The sequence below is a fragment of the Empidonax traillii genome, unplaced genomic scaffold, assembly GCF_003031625.1.
Source record: "Empidonax traillii isolate 1590-97213 ecotype Southwest subspecies unplaced genomic scaffold, ASM303162v1 scaffold375:size1330703, whole genome shotgun sequence".
Lineage (NCBI taxonomy): Eukaryota > Metazoa > Chordata > Aves > Passeriformes > Tyrannidae > Empidonax > Empidonax traillii.
Genome location: NW_020955568.1, coordinates 101,566 through 120,700, shown reverse-complemented (window position 1 = coordinate 120,700; position 19,135 = coordinate 101,566). Strand labels below are relative to the sequence as shown.

Below are 19,135 nucleotides of genomic sequence, written 5' to 3'. Positions count from 1 at the left end.
CATATATAAAAGATCCATTGATTTTAGGCCACTTAAATAAGTGCAATTATATGCCTAAAACTTTTACCCAATGAAGGAGATTAGAGACTTCTCTTGTGGTTTTTTTTTTTTTTTTTTAGTCATTGTCAGTAAGGTTCTCTTACAGGTTAATTGTGTTATATATAAAAATATTTGAAAAATCAGAAATAGACAAACTGTTTCTTTGACTGTCCTCTTTGCTGAACAAGAAATGTATTATTACAAATGTACAGAGATCAGCCTTCTGATTAAGTGTGGAGTGCATCTGTCTAAAGCTAAGTAAGCTGTTTCTATAAGCTTTTGTATATGGCTTGTTCCAAATCACGTATTACAAAGCTGCCACGTTTCTTTGACCTGTGTCGGTTTTGTCCACAGGGAAAAGAAAAGTTGTTTCAACTTGATAGATGACAGGGAACTTTTATTTATATGTGCTGAATGTTTTTAGGGTATCCGAATTGTTTGTATAAAAATAGATGTTTGCTCTTTGAGAAGGATTGAAGAAGAAAATGGGGTTTCCTTTTGTGTGGGCATTCTGCTTGGACCAAGTGGGAATGCCTTTTCCTTGGATTTGTAGTATTGTGAAGTGCAGTTTGTTGCTTTTATTAAAGGTTTTAGGCTGAATCATGTGCTTTGCAAAAAATTTCATAGTTGATTTGTCTTTCATACTGAGAATCTCAGGGATCAGCTTGTATTAAAATCTATGATTGGAGAATAACATCCTTCCAGTAGTAAGGTACTAACACCCCACTATTTCTGGCTGTGGAAGCTGACAGTCAGGATCAGCAGGGTAATGCAGTCGTCAGAGAAGGGTTTTGGCTTTGCAAATGAGGGAAAATACTATAAAACAGCTGGTCATAGAAATTAACTTTGAGTCAGTGATCAGAAGCTCAAGGTAAACAAAAGAGATAAGAATGTGCCAATCTTGGAAAGGTAAACTTTGAGAAATCAAGCAGATTGGTTTTTCAGACAGAGTGCAGTTCAATTGTCACAATATCTTTTGAAACTAAAAACCAAAAAAAAAAAAAAAATGTTTCTTTAAGAATAGCAGAAAAAGTGAACAGACAAATTCAGAGAAGAAATGTTGTAAAGAAAAATTACCACCCAGACGTAAACCTAGAAGTGTTTATATAAGATCTATCTCAGGAAGTCCCTTAACCACCACTTGCTGCTGACAGGAAGTTACATCTGGAAAACAGCTATTGTACCTTTGCCTTTTTCCTATATTCTTTTTTGAAGCATACTTTGCTTTCTGACACTGGATAGCATATGTTTAAAAAAGTTAAAATGCAACCTTCTTAAAGTATTTAATCTTCTATAATATATTTTTCCTTATTTGTGGGAGAAGTATTAGGAAATAGTTGTGTTTTGAGGAGAAGAATAGAAAAAAAAAATTGGCAATACTTTTCAAGAAAATCTGATTCCTTTGGAGGGAAAGCTTTGCTAGGCAGCTCCAGACAGCTTCAGATTTTTTTAGCCTGTTTCAATGAATAAGAAAATTATTTGCACCAGTCAAAAGTGATTTGGTGTACAACCTTCTGAACATCATTTCAGCTGAATTATTGGTAGCATTTTCTTTCATGCACTGGTATCTTAGTTTAAAAGTTGCTTGGTTTTTGCTGCATTTACTGATCTGTTTTTCTACATTAGGCTTCATTGCTGCAGTGACAAAGGTGGGATGAATAATTCCAGCGATCCATTAGGGTGATACTGTTCAGGAAAGATATGGTGTCAACAACATCAACTTTTAATTTTTTTAGTTGATATTGCTGAGGCTGATTGAGCCAAAATAAGGTAGTCTCTCTAGCTCTACATTTTTATAAGCTAAATTTTGCTTACAGGTATAGGCTAGCACATTTATCAGAGTTATCATAGAATAATAGAGTTGTGGCTGGAACACACCCCTGGAGATCATCTGGTCCAGCCTTCTGCGGAAAGCAGGGCCAGTCAAGCCAAATCTTGGAATATTTCCAGCAACGGAAGTTGCTCTGCTCCACCAGGGAACCTATTCTAATATTTAACTGTACTCACAGAAGAGATTTTTTACTTATATTCAGACAGAATGTCCGCCATCGCCTCTTGTCCTGTTGCTGAGTATCACTCTGAGGAGAGTATTTCTATCTTCTCTGTAACTACCTTGTAGGTACTGGAAGATTGGTCAGGTCCCATTCCTGCCCCTTCACTTATCTAAGCTTAATAAATACAATTCCTTTAACGATTTTTCCTGTGACAAGTTTTCCAACCCTATGATCACCTTGATGCCATCCATGGGAACATCTCATAATTGTTTAATGTCTCTCTTGAGACATTTTATAATTAATGTTTCTGTGTGTAACCTTTGTTAGGTTACACAAACACAAAAGGCAACCTGTGTTGCCTTTGCAGATGTTTTTAGAGTACTCCAAGTCCTACCAAGGTTAACCAGTATATACATTTGGTTTTGTAGAAAATTTTTCCAGCCCTTACTCCATGGAAAATATCCAGTCTTCTTGAAAACAGCGATACCACAAAACTGTTGGCTTTTCTGCCTATGAGCTCATCTCCTAACAGCGATGTCTTCGGTTTTACAAACTGCTGACTGTAGAAATTTGGACTTTCTACCATGTAGTTAATTGATAAGTTTCTTCCCTTCTGACCTCTGCTTTATTTAGTATGGTACAACCACACTACTGTATGTGGGAAAATGCTTTCATAAATATAGCTGACTACAAATTGGAAACATATCTTTGTCTCTTCTGGCTCTTCTATCAAACCACTGTCATTATTCAATTTTTGAGGAGGAAAAAAGTGGAAAATAATTACTTGCCATGGGTTCCCCTCTGTTATGTGTGCCAGTTACTTCATGTCTTGCAGACACTGCTTCCTATCCTAGAGGAGTGCTCTGTGCCCAGGCATCCATGTAACACGGCAGCACATGTGCATTCAGGAGCTGTGAATATCAATAGAAGTGTATGTGATTGTAAGTAGGAACTAAATTGTCTGAAACTGTAAGTAAGAACTAAATTGTTCATTAAACCATTTAACTTTTTTTACCCCTCCTCTTGCAGCATGTGTTTGCAGTTTTCACAATAACAGTACAATTTACCGAACAACTGTGGTAGTTTATTACAGTATTTGATCAAAATGCTACTTAAGAATAACAAATTGAAGTCCTCAGGCTAATCTGAAATACTTCCCCACCAGCTAATTATTCTGTTTTGCAAAGAAATGAAAGTCTGACTGACAAAAATACCATACAGCAGCTGTTTCCTAACTTACTTGCATTTGCAGAACAGACACTTAGCAGAGCACTGTGCACTAAAGTATATGTCAAGTGTACAGTAGTAGTATGGTGTAATCACCTAATTTTGGGTTTGTTAGCCCTACTATTTTACAGGGTAGTTTTATATCCATTAGAAAAAACAAGTTAAAAAAAAAAAAGGGGAAAAAAACACAATTAAGAATGATGCAAGTTTTCAGTCTTTATCTGCACAGGTTTTTTATGTACAGTTTTGCAACACTGTGTATGTATGAGAAAATTTTTGGTACTGAAAGTTTGGGATTACAGCATGGGCCTTTGGATTACTCTTTGTGCAAATTGTCGTAAACCCCCAAAGAGATTTGAAATTCTGAATTGTTAAGAATAAATGGTGCTGCTCCTTCTACAGGCTGTACATGCTACAGTATTTCTGTGAGGAATTTAACCTCCCAGTTTTGTTAAGACGTCCTGGTCATATTTATTTTAATGAGGTCTTTCTGATAGGGAAATGCTCATGCTCTCTTTCTCTCTCAACTTTTGGAAAATAGATGATAACGATAACTTGACCTGGTTAAAGAAATCTGTGAGGGAATAGAAAATTTGGACCCAGGTTTTCTAACTTCCAGGCAAATACCTTAAAAACTAGATTTCTCTTTGTATCCATTACTGCAGCTTTTCTCATTGGTATTTTCCTTCTGTCCTTTGGACAGAAAATGTTTTGTCTTTCATAAGATGTTATGTCAGTCTTTCTTAATGAGGAACAAATTACACACCGTAGCTGTTCATGAACAGTTTAAAGCTTATATGCTCCAGCTGAGGTTTATCAGAACTGGGTGAAGCTGAGTAACCACTGATTTCAGAAGGCTTGGGAGTATTTTTTTAAAACTTCATTGTTAGTACCCAACAGCTCCCCAAAATATGTTTATTTATTATCTGCCCTATTGCTATTTTCTCTTTCACAGAAGCCTTGAGTATTAAATAAAGAAAATTATAGGAGAAACTTAACTGTGAATCAAGAGACAATTATACAGACTTCAGTTTGCATCCTGCTGAACACTGCAGTTCTCCATAACTATTTTTTTCAATAAAATTTAGCCTTGGAAGTTGTTTTCTGGTGGATGGAGCACTCAAAATGCATTATCTGGGTGGCATTGACTGTGGCATTTCAAGGTCTCTTTTTGTTGTGCAAATGTTTCCCTGTCTTTAAAGTGTTAGTAACGTTATTCTCACATCTTCGTTCGCAAAGCCTAGCCATGAATGTTATTGCTTTGTTTGAGCTCTCCAGTAAAAATTTAAGTGCTTGGTATTACAGGTTTGGGGGTTTTTTTTGCCAATTTAAAAATAATTGGTTTCCTTTACATAGAGTTATTTTCACTAATAGATTTAGTTCTGGATTATTCGACTGTGCTTTTTCTTAGTCCATGTTATTATTTCCATGATGCCATAAACTAATGAAGCACAATGTTGCCTGCATACAATACCCAGCTGCAAAATTAGTTCTGGTAACAATGGAGAAAAGTGAGTATCACTGGAAAATGATACTTGCTTGTGGAAGCAGCTGCCCATGAGCTCACCCTCTGGAAAATATCCTGATGGCTCCACAGCTTAGAGAGCTTTTTTCAGTGCACAGTAGCACAAATGTGAGCCAAAGTTTGAAAAACTAGTGCTGCGTGTTTGCTTTGGCATGGGGCAGCCCTGAGTCTTTCGTCTGAGAAACAGGTCTTGCAGTCTTTTGCTGAAGGGTATGATTTTGTCATTCCTGTGTACAAAATAAACTGATTCTCATATGTTCCTATTATCACATCATATATGTAGAATAGTTCAACATATCGCTGCCCAGATAAAAGCTTTTAGCACCAAAAAAAAAAAAACAAAACCCCAAATATTCATCCTTCTTGCTTTAAAAGAAGAGACAGAGAGGAACAACCGTAGAAGGGTGTTGCTTGGTGTGTAATTACAAAGAGTATGTTCTCTTACATTCCAGCATATTACATTCAGTTTAATTTTTTCAACATCTATCAGTTTGGTATTTTTCTTCTTGTCCCCCACTACCTACCAAAAGCCCATTTCCTTACACTTTTATTTGGAATTTACAGGACCTAGGCTAACACTCTTTCATCCTTTTTGTTGCTTGTGTATCTCCTTGGTCTTCATATGTATATTGTCCTAGAAAATAGACTGTTTGTCCTGAAGAAATGCTAACAGCCACTGCTACAGAGTTGAGAGGGTGTTTATACCCTTGATATCAATGGGAATAGCTGCAGACTTGGTCAGGGTAGCTGAGCAGCGGCCTTGGCCCAGCTGCTGTAAGGCATATTGCAGTATAGAGGCTGTGAGCAAATAGAATTTTTGCAGCTATAACTTTGACTACATTTTGCTGTGCCACTGGACAAGAGGGAACAGTGAAGAGCTGCTGTATGGAATCTCAGTCTAGGTGGGATCTCCAAGCCATGGAGAAATCTTGGTGACTCAGGATTTACTCCACACTGGACTGCTACAGAACCACTGCAATACCAGGAAAATGAGAGTTCTTCCCTCATTCTGCTGTGTGAGGTGCCTGGCCCACAATGGCAGCAGGCAGGATTTAGGAACTCTTGGGTGTGTGGGAAGATGGCTGAAGCAGTTTCCAGTGTGGCTGAACCCTTTGTAATGGGTAAGTTCAGAAAAGCTGAAAATAAGAATTTGGGTTGTTTTTTCCCCTCTAAAATCTAAGTAAGACTGAGGAAAGAAGGCAGATATAAGCAGAACCACGGTGCTGTTTGTGTTTCTCTAGTATGATGCGTTAAATCTAATATGAGATGTGATAAACTAGTATGTGTACTCATAACCTTCACAAGAGTGAGAAAGGACAAAGGAACAGCAGGTATTGCTGCTCTTGACAGACCTGCAGGAAATGGTCTTCTAATCAGATAAAGTTGTTTTGTTTTTTTTTTCTTTTTATCCCTCTGCTCTTGTATATACTTCGTTAATCCAGGAAAGCAAGCTCTTAATTACTCTCTCTTCCTTTAAACTCACTCATTCTTTGGCTTGGGATATTATTGTGGTTGAGGAAAGTTGAAGCATATCAGCATATTTAATCCATGGGTCCAGAACTTCAAATGACTATTACAGATTACAAAAATGGAGGAGGGGTGTTTTCTTTTTTTAAGAAAATAGAGCAAATAAAACAACTATTGAAAACATACATAATTCTTGATGATGCATCATTCCATCTTTCTAGAGATAGAAATATGTAGAAATGGAAGTGAAGGCAAGTTCAAAATGGTTTTTAGAAGGTGCTTTTTGGGAGAAAACAAAGGTTGTCCTTGAGCTAAAACCATTAAGATAGTCTGAGTCATATGAACCTCTCCTTTATAAACCATACACAAATCTATGAGATATATTACTTCTTCAAGAGAGCGGTTTTAAATGGGAAGAAAATTTTTGAAGGACTGATCTGTTTTTTAGTGCAGGAAGTCAAACAAGACTAAAACTTGACCTGATTTCTAAGCATCCTTTTTCTTTAACTCCAGCATGACTAGAAATTCCAGTTGTTTATATGTTGCTCAGTTCTTAATCCAACTCTAGTCCACTCATTTATGAGGACTAAATGTCCCTGTTGGTTTTGGTGGGGTTAACAAATTACCTTTGGTCACTGCAGCACTTTCCTATCTGTCATGTCAGTGGGTATGACAGGGATATGGTTCTTTCATAGTTCAAATTCACAGATTGCTGGGGGCTTGAGAGGCAGTTTAGTCATGGCCCTATGGTTTCCAAGCAAAGCATTTAATGGTTCGAAACAAACTTAATTTGTTCTGGCTTATTGCTGCTCCTTTTTCTGTTCCTTCATTTTTTAATGACGGGTCATATGATTTCTTCACTCATTCCTCCCTAAGCAGTGTAAGACTTTTCCATCATGCTTTAATAAATAAGCTAAAAAAGTAAAGAAATTAGGTATTGCAGCCTGGCTAATGCTGGACATAACACAGTGTGACCCAGTGAACCACTTGCTTGTCAAGGTGGCAGAGATCTGAAAAAAGAGATATGAAGCAAGCTCAGCATGAGTGAGAAAAAGTCTTGCAAGGGATTTCCATAAGGGATTCCTAAGTCTCAGAGCAGAAACATTAATGAAGGTCTTCCAGAGCGCACTTCAGATATGCAAAATTTCATGATAAGACTGAATCTCAGCTGTAAAATGATGTGATAGCAAAGTATGGGGTGTACTTAACATGGGAATGAGGTTCTGCTCATGGAGATACTCAGTACTGCAAATTAAGAAAATTTCTAGGTTTGTGGGTTTGGATTTTTTTATTATGCTGTAAAGAAGAAAACTTCTAGAAAGTCACATGGTTTTCTTAGATTTGCTAGACTATGCTGGTGGTCTGTAAATTGTAGCTCTGTATGATAGTAATGAGACATTACTAGAGAACACATAAGAACATTTTCATTNGTTGGGTTATGGGGGGGGGGGGGGTTGTTGGTTGGTTGGTTGGTTGTGGGTGGTGTTGTTTGTTTGTTTGTTTGTTTTTTCTGAGTAAATTTGAGGCATACCTCCAGCCAGGAGATGATGGGAAAATAATTTGGTTTCACTGCACAAACTTAATACCCTTCCAATAATCTGGTCATTATCAGTAATTAATGCAGGCATACTGAGATTCTCTCAGAAGCAGTTTGCTTAGGTGTGCTTCCTGCATTTCCTTCCCCTTTGAAAAATCTGTGCTTGACTAGCACAGCTGCATTGCCTATTGTTTTAGTAGGTAGGTTTTGTCGAGGAAATGTAATGTTGTAAAGCTAGAAGAGTGAAAGTGAGACAGCAAGCTATTTTCCTGGAATTAAGACTGTTCTTTTCAAGGCAGGGCAAGAAAGCGTGGGGCAAAGGGGAGTCGTTAATTATAAACATGCTCAAAAAACAGTATGGAAAATCCAGTGTGGAAATGCGGTAGATTTTTATGCTGCACAAGTTATTTTCCTGCTCAAAAGAATGTTCCCTTCTTTGTTACGCAGTAAAGAGGCACTAACTTTCCTGCACAGGTCACAGAATAGTTTAGGAATATGATAAATTAGAGTTTGCCTTTTAGCTGACCCTAAACGTTTGCACAATCCTTTAAAAAAATCAGACCAAGATAATGTTTTTGACACACTAGCAAATAGCTGCAGTGGCCCCTGAATGGAGCACATACAGTGATTTCTGGTCAGTCTACAGCATCCTTAGCAGACTCAGTACATTTTGTTCTTGATGGAAAAACTACATTTTTTCATGCCCTTTTCTAAATTAAGGAATCAATAAATAAAAACCTTCTCTTTATGCTTTCTTAAATCATTACATAATCAAGCCTAAGTATCTTCTCCTGATGTCTTCTAGCAAAGTCAGCCTGGAGCCAGAGCCAAAGCTGCAGTAATTCCTTCCAGCAGTGACTGGTGGCATTGCAGGGGGCTCTGGTCACGTCCCCACCCTCACTCCACCAGTCGGGGCAGTTCTCACTCTCTTTTTTTAGTGTCCTTGTTATGGTCCAGCAAATTGCTCATAGTAGGCATTAGCCTAAGTGCACAAAAGCTTTTCTTTCCTTTTTTAAGAGGTGTTGTAGGACTCAAGCAGTAGTTATAGAATTTTTCAATATGCAGATGCCAAGCTCTCCTTTGTGTAGTGGGTCCAGACCACAGTGAGGGTAAATATAACAGCTGCTGGCTGTTATATTTGTTAAAAATTATGCAACTCTTTCTGTTTGAAACACCGGATCAATTGGTTGATTGATTTATTTGTTTCAGGAATTTATCTCTTGGATTTGATCTACATTGATTCCGCATATCCTGCTTCAGACAGCATTATGGAGAATGAACAAAGATCCAATCAAATGAACAATATCCTCCGAATAATAGCTGATCTGCAAGTCTCCTGTAACTACGGTTGGTAAATTTTGTTGTGCCTATTAAGCCTTAGCTAAAATTTCTTTAGTACAATATTGTGGAAGCAGTTTTTGGCCCTTATTAAAGGCAACACAAGAGGCTAACATTGCTAGAGTTGAACATTGATAAGTGAAGTAGCTTCCACTCCTGTGTAGCTGCCGTCTTACCAGTAAATTGGGCAGATAAATATGTATTGTAAATTGTAAGAGCTATAACACAGGTTGTGTAGAGTTTACTGCTACGTATGGGCTACTTTCAAGACATACTTTCAAGTGCAGCTATTGCATTTGCGTTTTACTCTGTTTCCACCAGAGGCAATCAGGTTTTTTCCCTTTACCATGCAGTAGTATTTTTCCTTTACCATGCAGTAGAAATGATATCTGGAGCACAGAATGTGTCATTTCATTATAATTTTGTTGTTAACATCTTGATCATACATTTACAAAATGAAATACAAGTATTTCAGTCTATACAAGTTGTTCAATTGTGTTAAGCTTTTCTGCATACATTGCTTCTGGATGAAGTGATAAAAATGAGGGGTAGTTCCTTTTGTTAACGCGATTTTACTCTAAAATTCATTTCTTCAGTTCTAACCTGCTAGGGAAGCGGTATGTCAAAAAATGTGCTGAGTTTGGGGTCTTGATTAATACTCAGTGTACTTTTGGGGACTTAGCATGACTTTTCATTGCTTAAATGTGAAACAAGCTGATAAGCCTTGACAGCAGCTATACAATGAATAAATTCAGGACATTTAAATGCTACAGTTTTGGAGAGCTTAGGAAAAAAAAAAGAAATGTTAGACTGTGAGAACACGGGGTGAGAACTTAACTGTGTATGCTGAAGTATCCAGCCCTTGTCCTTTGGTATTGTCATCAATTTTGGTATTTTAAAGTATTTAAAGGTAGGGACTAGCCATAGTCATGTATGATTATGAATAGCTAGATTACTCAGATATCATTTCCTTGTTGAGAGTTTAATTTTGTCTCTGAATACTTTGAATGACAAAGAAACCTCATTATTTCAGTGACCTTTGCCTTTTGACAAGGTGCTGTCAAAAGTACCTTGCGATGCTGTGCATTGAGTGCTTTTGTTAAAATCAGGATGAAAATTAAAATATGACCTTGAAGAAACAATGTTATGGAATAATGGGTGCCTTTAAAACAGTTGTCTGGGAGCATGAAAGTTAAGTTAGGTACTACAAGGCGTATTCCTGTGTGTGCACCATGGGTCCAGGGGTTTTTCTGTCATTCTGAACTTACTGTCTTTCATTCTTGGTATACAGCATTGTTATTTTTAATTAATCACTTAATAATTTTTAAGTCTCTTCAATTCTTGTTCATAAGAATAATAGCCATGGCTGCAGGTTTTGATTTTTCCCAGAACAATGAGTGAAAATTCTGGCAGGGTTTGCAGCAAATAACTTTCTTCCACCTGTTAGACAGAGATCTAATAAAATCCATAAGCTTTCCTGATGATTAAATGTATCTTTCTTTGGTTTAACAACTAAGAGCATCACTTCTGCTCCATCAAGTCTTTAACATCTTCTTAGAGTCAAAGTAGTATTTCTGCCTGATTTATTCTTTAGGAAAGTTCAAATTCTCCGTTTCCATTAAGGTAACCGTGAGAACCAGAAAAAAACCCTGAAATAATAATCGATTTTGGATATTCATCTTCTTTGTTTGTTTCTTTGAACACTCCACAGATCATCTTACAACACTGCCCCATGTGCAAAAGTATTTGAAGTCTGTCCGTTATATTGAAGAACTTCAGAAATTTGTAGAAGATGACAATTATAAGTAAGTACTGTTCTTTTCTTCAGGCTTTCGAAATTTAGAGGAAAGATCACTTGATTCTTAGTTTGGTTAGGAGCTGAACAAAAAGCCCTTGGCTGAAGATGTTTTGGAATGTTTCTCTGTACTATCTTAGAAAAATAGATTTAAGAAGTGTTTTCTATAAACAAATGATACTATAATATTTGGAAAAAATAGAAGTAATTCCATTTTAAATTTTAATATTAATTTAACTTTAGCAGTAACCTTGCTGATAATGCTGTAAGATATTTGATATATCTTAAAGATCATTTAGTACTTTTTGTTTTAATTTAGTTATTTGTGAGACTAATTCAGTCAAGTTTAGTGGGTTTCTTTCTAGGCTTCACTATGACAAGGAAAAACTTAACTAAAGTCACAAACAGTATCAAAAAGAAGGAAAGATTAAATTCTTACCACAAGAAAGTTGCTGCAGCTTATATGCACTGGAGAACTTCAATCTTTTTCTACCGTGTTTGTTTCATCAGAATAAAGCTTTAAATTAAAAAAAAACCCTATTCATTTAAATTCATCAAAACTCATCACATCTAACCTTAAAGAAACTCTCATTCCTCATTCATTTTTGCATTTGATAAGAAGTTTTTGGATTTTCTTTTGAATATTTGTTTGCACACTTTCAGTTTCCCCTAATGGATCTTTGGTTTTACAGCATTTTCTGGTCCTGTGCCAGAATTTTAAGCCTTAAAAATGCAGAGTACTAAGTTTTTAGAGTGGGAAAGAATCTCCTCTCTCTTCCTCTTTCCAATGACTGCTGTTTTTGAGGCCAGGGACAGCATTAGTGCTCTCTGCAGAGACGTATGTGTGACCTTTGGCATGAAGAACTGAACTGTCTCACTACCAGGCTGTCAGGCAAAGAAGCTTAGATAGTTACCCTAAAATGTACTGGCAGAATCCCAACACACGTTTCGCCAAAGGAGAACCTCAATTACACTGAAAAGGAAAATTTGGCAGCCAGTTTATATAAACAAAGCTTTTCTCTACCACTTTTTGTGCTAGTCCAATTGGTTTCTTTAGGTTCATGCTTGTCAGCAAGTAGGAATGCTCCAGAAAACCGCTGACAATGATGTCATATCCTAAAAATAACAGATGTTTCTTGTGCAGCCCATATACTGTTTTTTTTTTGCAGAAGCTGCCCAGTTATAACAGCATATAACATTGTGGCACCATGCCATATCCTTTCCTAACCTGGCATGCCTTGCAGCCATTCCTAAACAATTTTTTTGCTCACCTTTTGGTATCATTAGGCCAGTCCTTTTATTCTCCACAGTTGCTCTTTAGGTAAAACCAGTTTGAAGATTATCTTTTGTATTACGGTGTTACCTGTCTGGACGGGAGAGTCAGGATTGGAATCCCGTTCCATAGGCTGCTATCTATACCTATAATTCAGTCCTTCAGAGAATAATTATTCAGTCCTTCAGAGATATTCCAATATAGTAGTAAGATGATTTATAGAAAAATCAGTTCAAATTTGGGTTCAGATAGGCAGGATGCTACAGAAAGCATCTTAGAGAAATTAATAGACAATTAAAAGGTTATACTGACTCCTGACAGTGCTGTTGCTGTAGAAATGTGAGCTGTACCGTGTTACTTCTAGTCCTATGGGAGCAGGAATTGAATGGCAGGTGCTTAAAGTACTAGTACTGATAACAGTGAACCTTGACCACAGTCCATCTTGAAAAGGCCTCCCAGGCAGCTCTAGTCCCTAGTGGTCAAAGGCAGGGGGAGGGGAAAACCTTCACTGTTAGTGTGAGATTCATGGTGATCCAGTGGCCACATGGTTCAGGAGCTATAGTTGTCAAGTGCCTAAACTTGAGAGGTGGCAGAAGTGACATGAGGTGGGAGATGGAGACATGTTGGAGTGCTGGGATAACGCCAGAACGAGTGAGGGCATCACAGAACACGTGGAGTTAGGCAGAGTCGCATATAATATTTTCTTCCAATTATCTTCTTTTACTCTTAAGTGTTGGTTACTTGGTTACTTTTCTGTAAGTCATAATAACTAAATTAACTATTTCTGAGTGCATATTTCCACATGGTAACAGAGTAAATTCACCTTCATGATCGGAGGGAATAAAATGTTTGCTGTTAGTTTTGTATCTAAATTATTAAGTTTTGGAGGCTTTTTTTCCAGGTAAAAAACTATATGTACTTATGGTTTCACACTGAGAGGGAGGATAAAGTAACAATTTCCCATTTTGTTTTCATAGACTTTCCTCACAGTTTCTTTCTTGGTTCTAACAGATAGTGATTTACTTTGAAAAAAATGATTGTTTTGTTACATCACTAAATAAATAACTACACTTCCAAGAAAGGAAAATTCCTGCTTAGTACTACCAAAATAATTACTTTCAACTTTTATTGAGAATTTTTTTTTTGTTAATTTCTCTAAAAACTTGTTTTTCCAGATTGTCTTTAAGAATTGAGCCAGGTAACAGCTCTCCTCGACTGGTTTCCTCCAAAGAAGATCTTGCAGGTATAAAACATTGTTTGAAAATTTGAGTAAGGAAATAATTTTAATTACAGAAATCTTTCACTGAAGTGTGTGAGAAAACCCAGATGTACGTCAGTAGCATGTGTCAACAATTAGAATTGCTGACTTAACTTAGAAACAGTTGCAGGTCAAGGGATGACACAGGGTGTTTGCTAGCATTGGAACAGATACCAGATTGTGGAATTTTTCACAAATGCTTGTATTTTCATGATTATTTAATAAGTGATGATAAAAGGGCCATCTTTCAGTACAAACAAATCAGTGTGAATCACATAGGAAATTGTCCTTTCAGATTTCCGTGTGATCATATAAATTTGAGACAATTTCATTGTGTAAAGCAGGAGGACAAAAGATTTGTAACCGCTTCTAGCAACATCTAAAAATCTAGAGTACCACCCGTAAGTTGACCAAAACTAATCTGTTTATTTCTATGAACAGACTAATCAAGCATCAGACTATATGAAATGTACCTATTGCTATAGGAACCATTATCTCAAAAGCTGTTCTGTTTTAATCTCTTGAACCTGAATGGCCAATTTTCTGTCTCATTATGTTAAACCACATGTGAATGTAAAAGACTAACAGGGTCCAGACCACATCTGACAAGCAGTTTCATTTAGCATTCAAAATGTCTTTTCTTCTCACTGAATGAGAGAAAGATAAAGGAAGATACTAAATATATAAAAAAAAAAAAAAAGGGTATTTCTCATCTGCCTCCCAGTTCTTCATGTTGGCAGCTGTCAAATGACCAGTTTTTTATAGAGAACCTCTTGTTTATTCAGGAGTGTGATTGCTATTCCTAGAGCTAGATAAACAGTTGACCTGGTCTTCAGTTTCTTCAAGAAGGTGCTTTCCCTCTTCCCACTCAATGCTCAGTATTACTAATTGTTGTGGAATAGGGATAAGGAAATAGTTCAGAGGAGAATTTTTTTTTTATTTGGTGAGTTCAAAAGTAGTTCCTAACGAACATGTGCATTTGGAAGTTTACTTCTCTGCAACGGTCTTGATACCTTTCCAGGGTATCAGGCTTCTGCTGAAGTACCAGGCTTCTGCTAAGCAATGCCCACAGCACCAAGGCTGTCTCTCCGAACCCAGCCCCCTGCCAAAAAGACCAGTAGGCTGGGTGTGAACAAGATGTTGGCAGGGGCATAGCCAGGACAGCTCACTCAAGGTGCCCAAAGAGATATTCCATACCATATGATGTGCTCATCAATGAAGGCTGAGAGAAAGAGGGGAGGGAGGCATTTGTTACTAAGGCATTTGTCTTCCTGAGCATCTGCTGCAATGTTTCAGTCAGGCTGAAATGTGATCGTGTAGTTTCTGGCAGTATTAAGAGAGGATGAATTTTCCCTTCTGAGTCTGCAGTGCCCCTATGTGCTCCGTAAGGTTGGTTTGTTCAGAGTGAGAATTAATGTGATGACTAGAAACCAAGTGCTGACTCATTCCTGTTGCTCCATTTTTCTCTTAATATTTCCTTCGAAAGTTTGACCAACTTGCGGACTGCTGTATTTCTTGCTCAGCTAGAGACTTTTCACTTACTGCCAGTTAGACAATGAATGCCATCAGCATTTTGTAATACCCACAGGAATTTTTCAGTGACCTGCACCTATGTGGTTGCAAAAATGCTACTAAAGGGAATCTGGTGTATTTTACTGAAAAAACAGATTTATTTCTGGAGGAGGCTAGTTAAGTAAGATAACATTAATTTATATTGACATATAACTACGCATGACGGCAATAATTTACTGTTTATTCCATGGCATTAATAAATAGAAATATAGCCATATGGTAGTCTTAAATAATTCTGAGCTAAAATACTCAAACATCAGTAATGATATATTTGACTGTAGAGAATTAAAAATAGCACATTTGAAGGTATTTCAGTCAATTTTATTTGGTTTCAAATTATAGTTTGAGATTAATTCCACTTCAAATGTTGTGTGTCATAAGTAAGTCGTTTGCAGTCAGCAAGCTGTAATGATAATAGATGATTTCAAAGTACTTTGGGCAGTAGTTTAATGTTCCAGTCAGTAGTTTAGGCCATGTGAGTCTGGTTATAGTAATTTTAAGGTAAAATAAAGGTTCTTGGCCCATAAGAACAGTCATCAGTTCAATTCTTCCAGCAGTCAGAAAGTTAATATGTTCCTAATAGCAGTTAGTCTAGTCAGGTTCTGCCTGTGACCTGCTGCATCCTCACACAGGTCAGTGTGTGTTTCCAGAGACAGAAAAAAACCTCAATATCATTGGTAATAATTCTAAAGTCCATAATGGACTTAAGTGCAGGAAATAGTGTCATGTTCATGTCCTAAAGTATAATTGTTTGTGTTCTTGATGGAAATAGATTTTACTTGGCAACACCGTGACTTTATCTTCTACCAAATTTTCTCTCTTTTGAAAGAATAGTAACAGTTTACCCTAGCCGGGGACATTGTGGGTTTCTTTTTTTTCCCTTAAAGTATCTTTGTGAGTGTTAGGCTCAGTAAAAACAGTTAAATCCTACAGTATTTCTGGAAAGTACTGGAGAAAAACCATGTGTCCATTTTCCGCTTTGTTTGCCAATTGGTTTTCCAGTAAATTTGAACAGGAGGTAGGCATCTGATTAAAGTGACTGTCTCACAACAAGCTATGTTTTGTATATTAGTGACTAAGAGGGTCTCATTTAATTACCAAATGCATATATAATTGTGAATAGTGCTTTCACAGGAAGATTTCATGTCTTCCGTAGTGCTGCAGAGATTCTTGTCTCTTGCAAGTAGCGTTTAAAAAGGAGCTTTAAGCAGCTTAGTTGAATGCTTTCAGGAACTGTGTGATTCACACAGCTTCCTTGGCAGCAACTTAAGTCTGCTCATTCTGCCTTGCTGTGGTTTGAGAGAGAGAGAGAGAGAGAGAATGTAGCTGGAGAGCTTATAGTATGCTAACTGTTCACAGTTTCCAGTTGAATTAACTGTAAAAGACATCTGTGTTCCTGCAGTGTTGGCTGGAAGGTGCTTGGCATTTATGGTACGGCCGTTAAGTTGTTTTGGAAGGTATAACTCAATACATTTTCCCAGAACAAAAGAAGATTTAATGCAATATATGGTAAATAAGTTAGTCTTCTAAGCATCTGAAGTTGCTCAGAATTCACACACGAAGTGTAGCTCGAGAGAGAAAACTTTATGTATGTTCTGTATTACCGTGTTACTTTGAAAAGGTCAGGGCCCAGTGTTAATTGAAATTTAGAAAGTGGATACTCTCTCTCTGAAATATACCATGTTTATCCTGTCTTGAAGAAGAACAATATAAAAAGTTAAAATAGTATTAAAATAATTATCATATCCAGAAAATTGTATCTAATACTGAATCAAAGACCGATCTTAACGATTCTGTGATTGTTAACAAACCCCTTTATTAAAGTAGCATCTAGCTTTAGAGTTAGCATTGAAGTTAGCAGCAGCCAGGCCTCTGCTGTGGGTAGCCTTTGTTTTGGGGGTTTTGTTATGCAGTAGTCAGGGATGGACCCTCACCTCCTCCCTTTTTTTTCTTTTTTGTTCCCCAAGTAGGTCTTGGTGTAATTCTTGAGAGGAGAATAATTAGACCAGAGGTTTTATGTTACCATCCTGCCAGGAATACGGAGTAATTAATCTGAAACAGGTATATTCTCTTCTTTGTTATTGGGGTAAAGTTCAGCCTGTTGTGCTGCATCCATTCAGCTTAGAGAGCTGGCTCATAAACAACTTTTAATATGTCTTTTAATTAATTAGAAGAGGTAAATTTATTGTATGTAGAGTATGTTGGTATGTAGGAGTTAAAAATGTAGAAACAGAAGGAAGAAAGACTGGGATGTTTGCACATTTGTAACCTTCTGAAGTAGGTATGCTACACTAGTGATACCTCTACAGCAGTCCCAGAATTTTAGAGTAACCCCCCCCCCCCATCCCATCGTTTTCCATGTAAACACTGAGTTTGACATTTAGTTTTCCATTTGTTTTACTGGTTGCTTTGGCAACTAATAAATAGTTTTGCTAAGTGCATTTGCAGCCAATCATTCAGTGGAAACAAGGATTGTCTAACCTTTGTGCAAGTTCTTGGTGATTGCTTCATGTGCACAGTGTCTGCTTTTCTTACACAAGACTTATGGTAGAAATGGAAGAACTAAGTTTTCTTTACATGAATTTGCAGGCTGTCCAGGAAACTCTGCTCTTTCATTTCCAATCTCTTCTTCTGTGATACTTTCCAGACAATTTTTTACAAGTCATTGGAGTATTTTTGAAACAAATAATACTAGACAAATCTGTGGGATTCACATGTTATCAACCACTAAATCCAACCAGAATTAGTGTACTTGGGTTTTTTCTTAATATACCAAAGCTCCACAAAAATTGTAGAAGAATATTCTATCAAAACAAATATAAAGGTTCCAAGGAGAGAATGATCATGCTCAGTTTTTAACTTAATCACTTTCTATTACTTTCTGTGACTTCCTTTATCAAAAAGTCCATCTATTACTTTCTGTGACTTCCTTTATCAAAAAGTCCAAAGTCCGAGTTCATGGATGCTTATTTTAACTGCCAAGCTGTTGCTCCCAAGGAATGCTAAGAACATACAGAACAGCCAGAGGATGAGGGGCTTTTCTATGCTGTTTTTGGGGGTTTAGTTGTTTTTGGCTTTTTTGGTTCTGACTTTTTTCACATCAGTCCCCTGAAATAGTTTCTGTAAAAAGTTTGGGGTTTTTTTATGAATTGGTTAATGTATTTGGTTGAACCCAGACTTCACAGTTTCCCTGCAGCTATGCTCTCACAATGGCTATGTCTTCACTGCCAATCTGGATGTCACCCAAGCCCATACACTGCCCTGCAGATCCAAATGCAAAAAAGTCAATATTTTTGCTGAAGTGCAGGTCTGAGTTTTGCATGTTCCAAGGGTGCAGAGTAAGTAACACAAATGCTGACAATTAGTGACACCTGAAATCAAAAGTATCACTTACACCCACAAAGCATTTGAAGGAGTTAGACTCAGGTCCGCAGTCAGAAGGACATGTGTGTGTGAGACCTTTTGGGGAGCTTGGGGGAGCACAGAGAGGTGCAACCAAGGACTCGGATTCTTGTTCTTAGTTTGCTCTTGTCTGAGAAGCAGCCATAGCAAATAATTACACATTTCTCTTACACATTCTATGCAATAGTAGGCTTTCACTGAATTGTAAAACAATACTCTGAAAATTAAAGCTGTTCTTTTACAATAGCCATCATTCTAGATTTAATTTTTTGGTGTCATTTTTGATTTTGTGCACAAAACTCTTCTAGAGTTCTTTACTTCTAACGTTCTGTGTGTTTTGTAAGTTGGTCTTTCTCTTCGAAAGTTTTAATTATCACCCACTGACTTTGGTTACAATGGAAACAGAACAGTGAAAATTTACAGCGAAGATTTAACTAGAGAGTCTGTGACTTGGAATGTCTTTATTGTTTTAGAAACAGAGCTGGTACATATCACTTTTATTTCTTAGCTGCTCAGCAGAAAACAGTGAATAGTTGAGACTGTTTTACCTTCATGAAAAATCCCTCAGTTCCTCGTCATATAATATGCAGCTCATTTTCAGTTTTCTGTTTGTATGTCTAGTACTGGTTTATTGACAGCTTTTTAGTGGAGAAAATGGTGAACTGTAACTCCCTCGCTCTGTTGCTTTTTTTAAAACCTCTAGAGACT

At 37.0% G+C, this 19,135-nt stretch overlaps 1 protein-coding gene across 5 annotated transcripts in view; it reads left to right on the top strand.

Annotated features, from left to right (window-relative positions):
* The window catches only part of RALGPS1 (Ral GEF with PH domain and SH3 binding motif 1), an 83,819-nt gene that overhangs the window by 43,958 nt on the left and 20,726 nt on the right, over nt 1-19,135 (top strand). For all 5 annotated transcript variants that reach the window (XR_003572281.1, XM_027892981.1, XM_027892980.1 and 2 more), the window contains 3 exons: nt 8,999-9,136; nt 10,839-10,932; nt 13,371-13,438. Coding sequence is in view for 4 of the 5 variants with exons in the window: in XM_027892981.1 (XP_027748782.1) it covers nt 8,999-9,136; nt 10,839-10,932; nt 13,371-13,438 (300 nt within the window). In the remaining variant the exon portion in view is untranslated. The remainder of the gene's footprint in view (nt 1-8,998; nt 9,137-10,838; nt 10,933-13,370; nt 13,439-19,135) is intronic.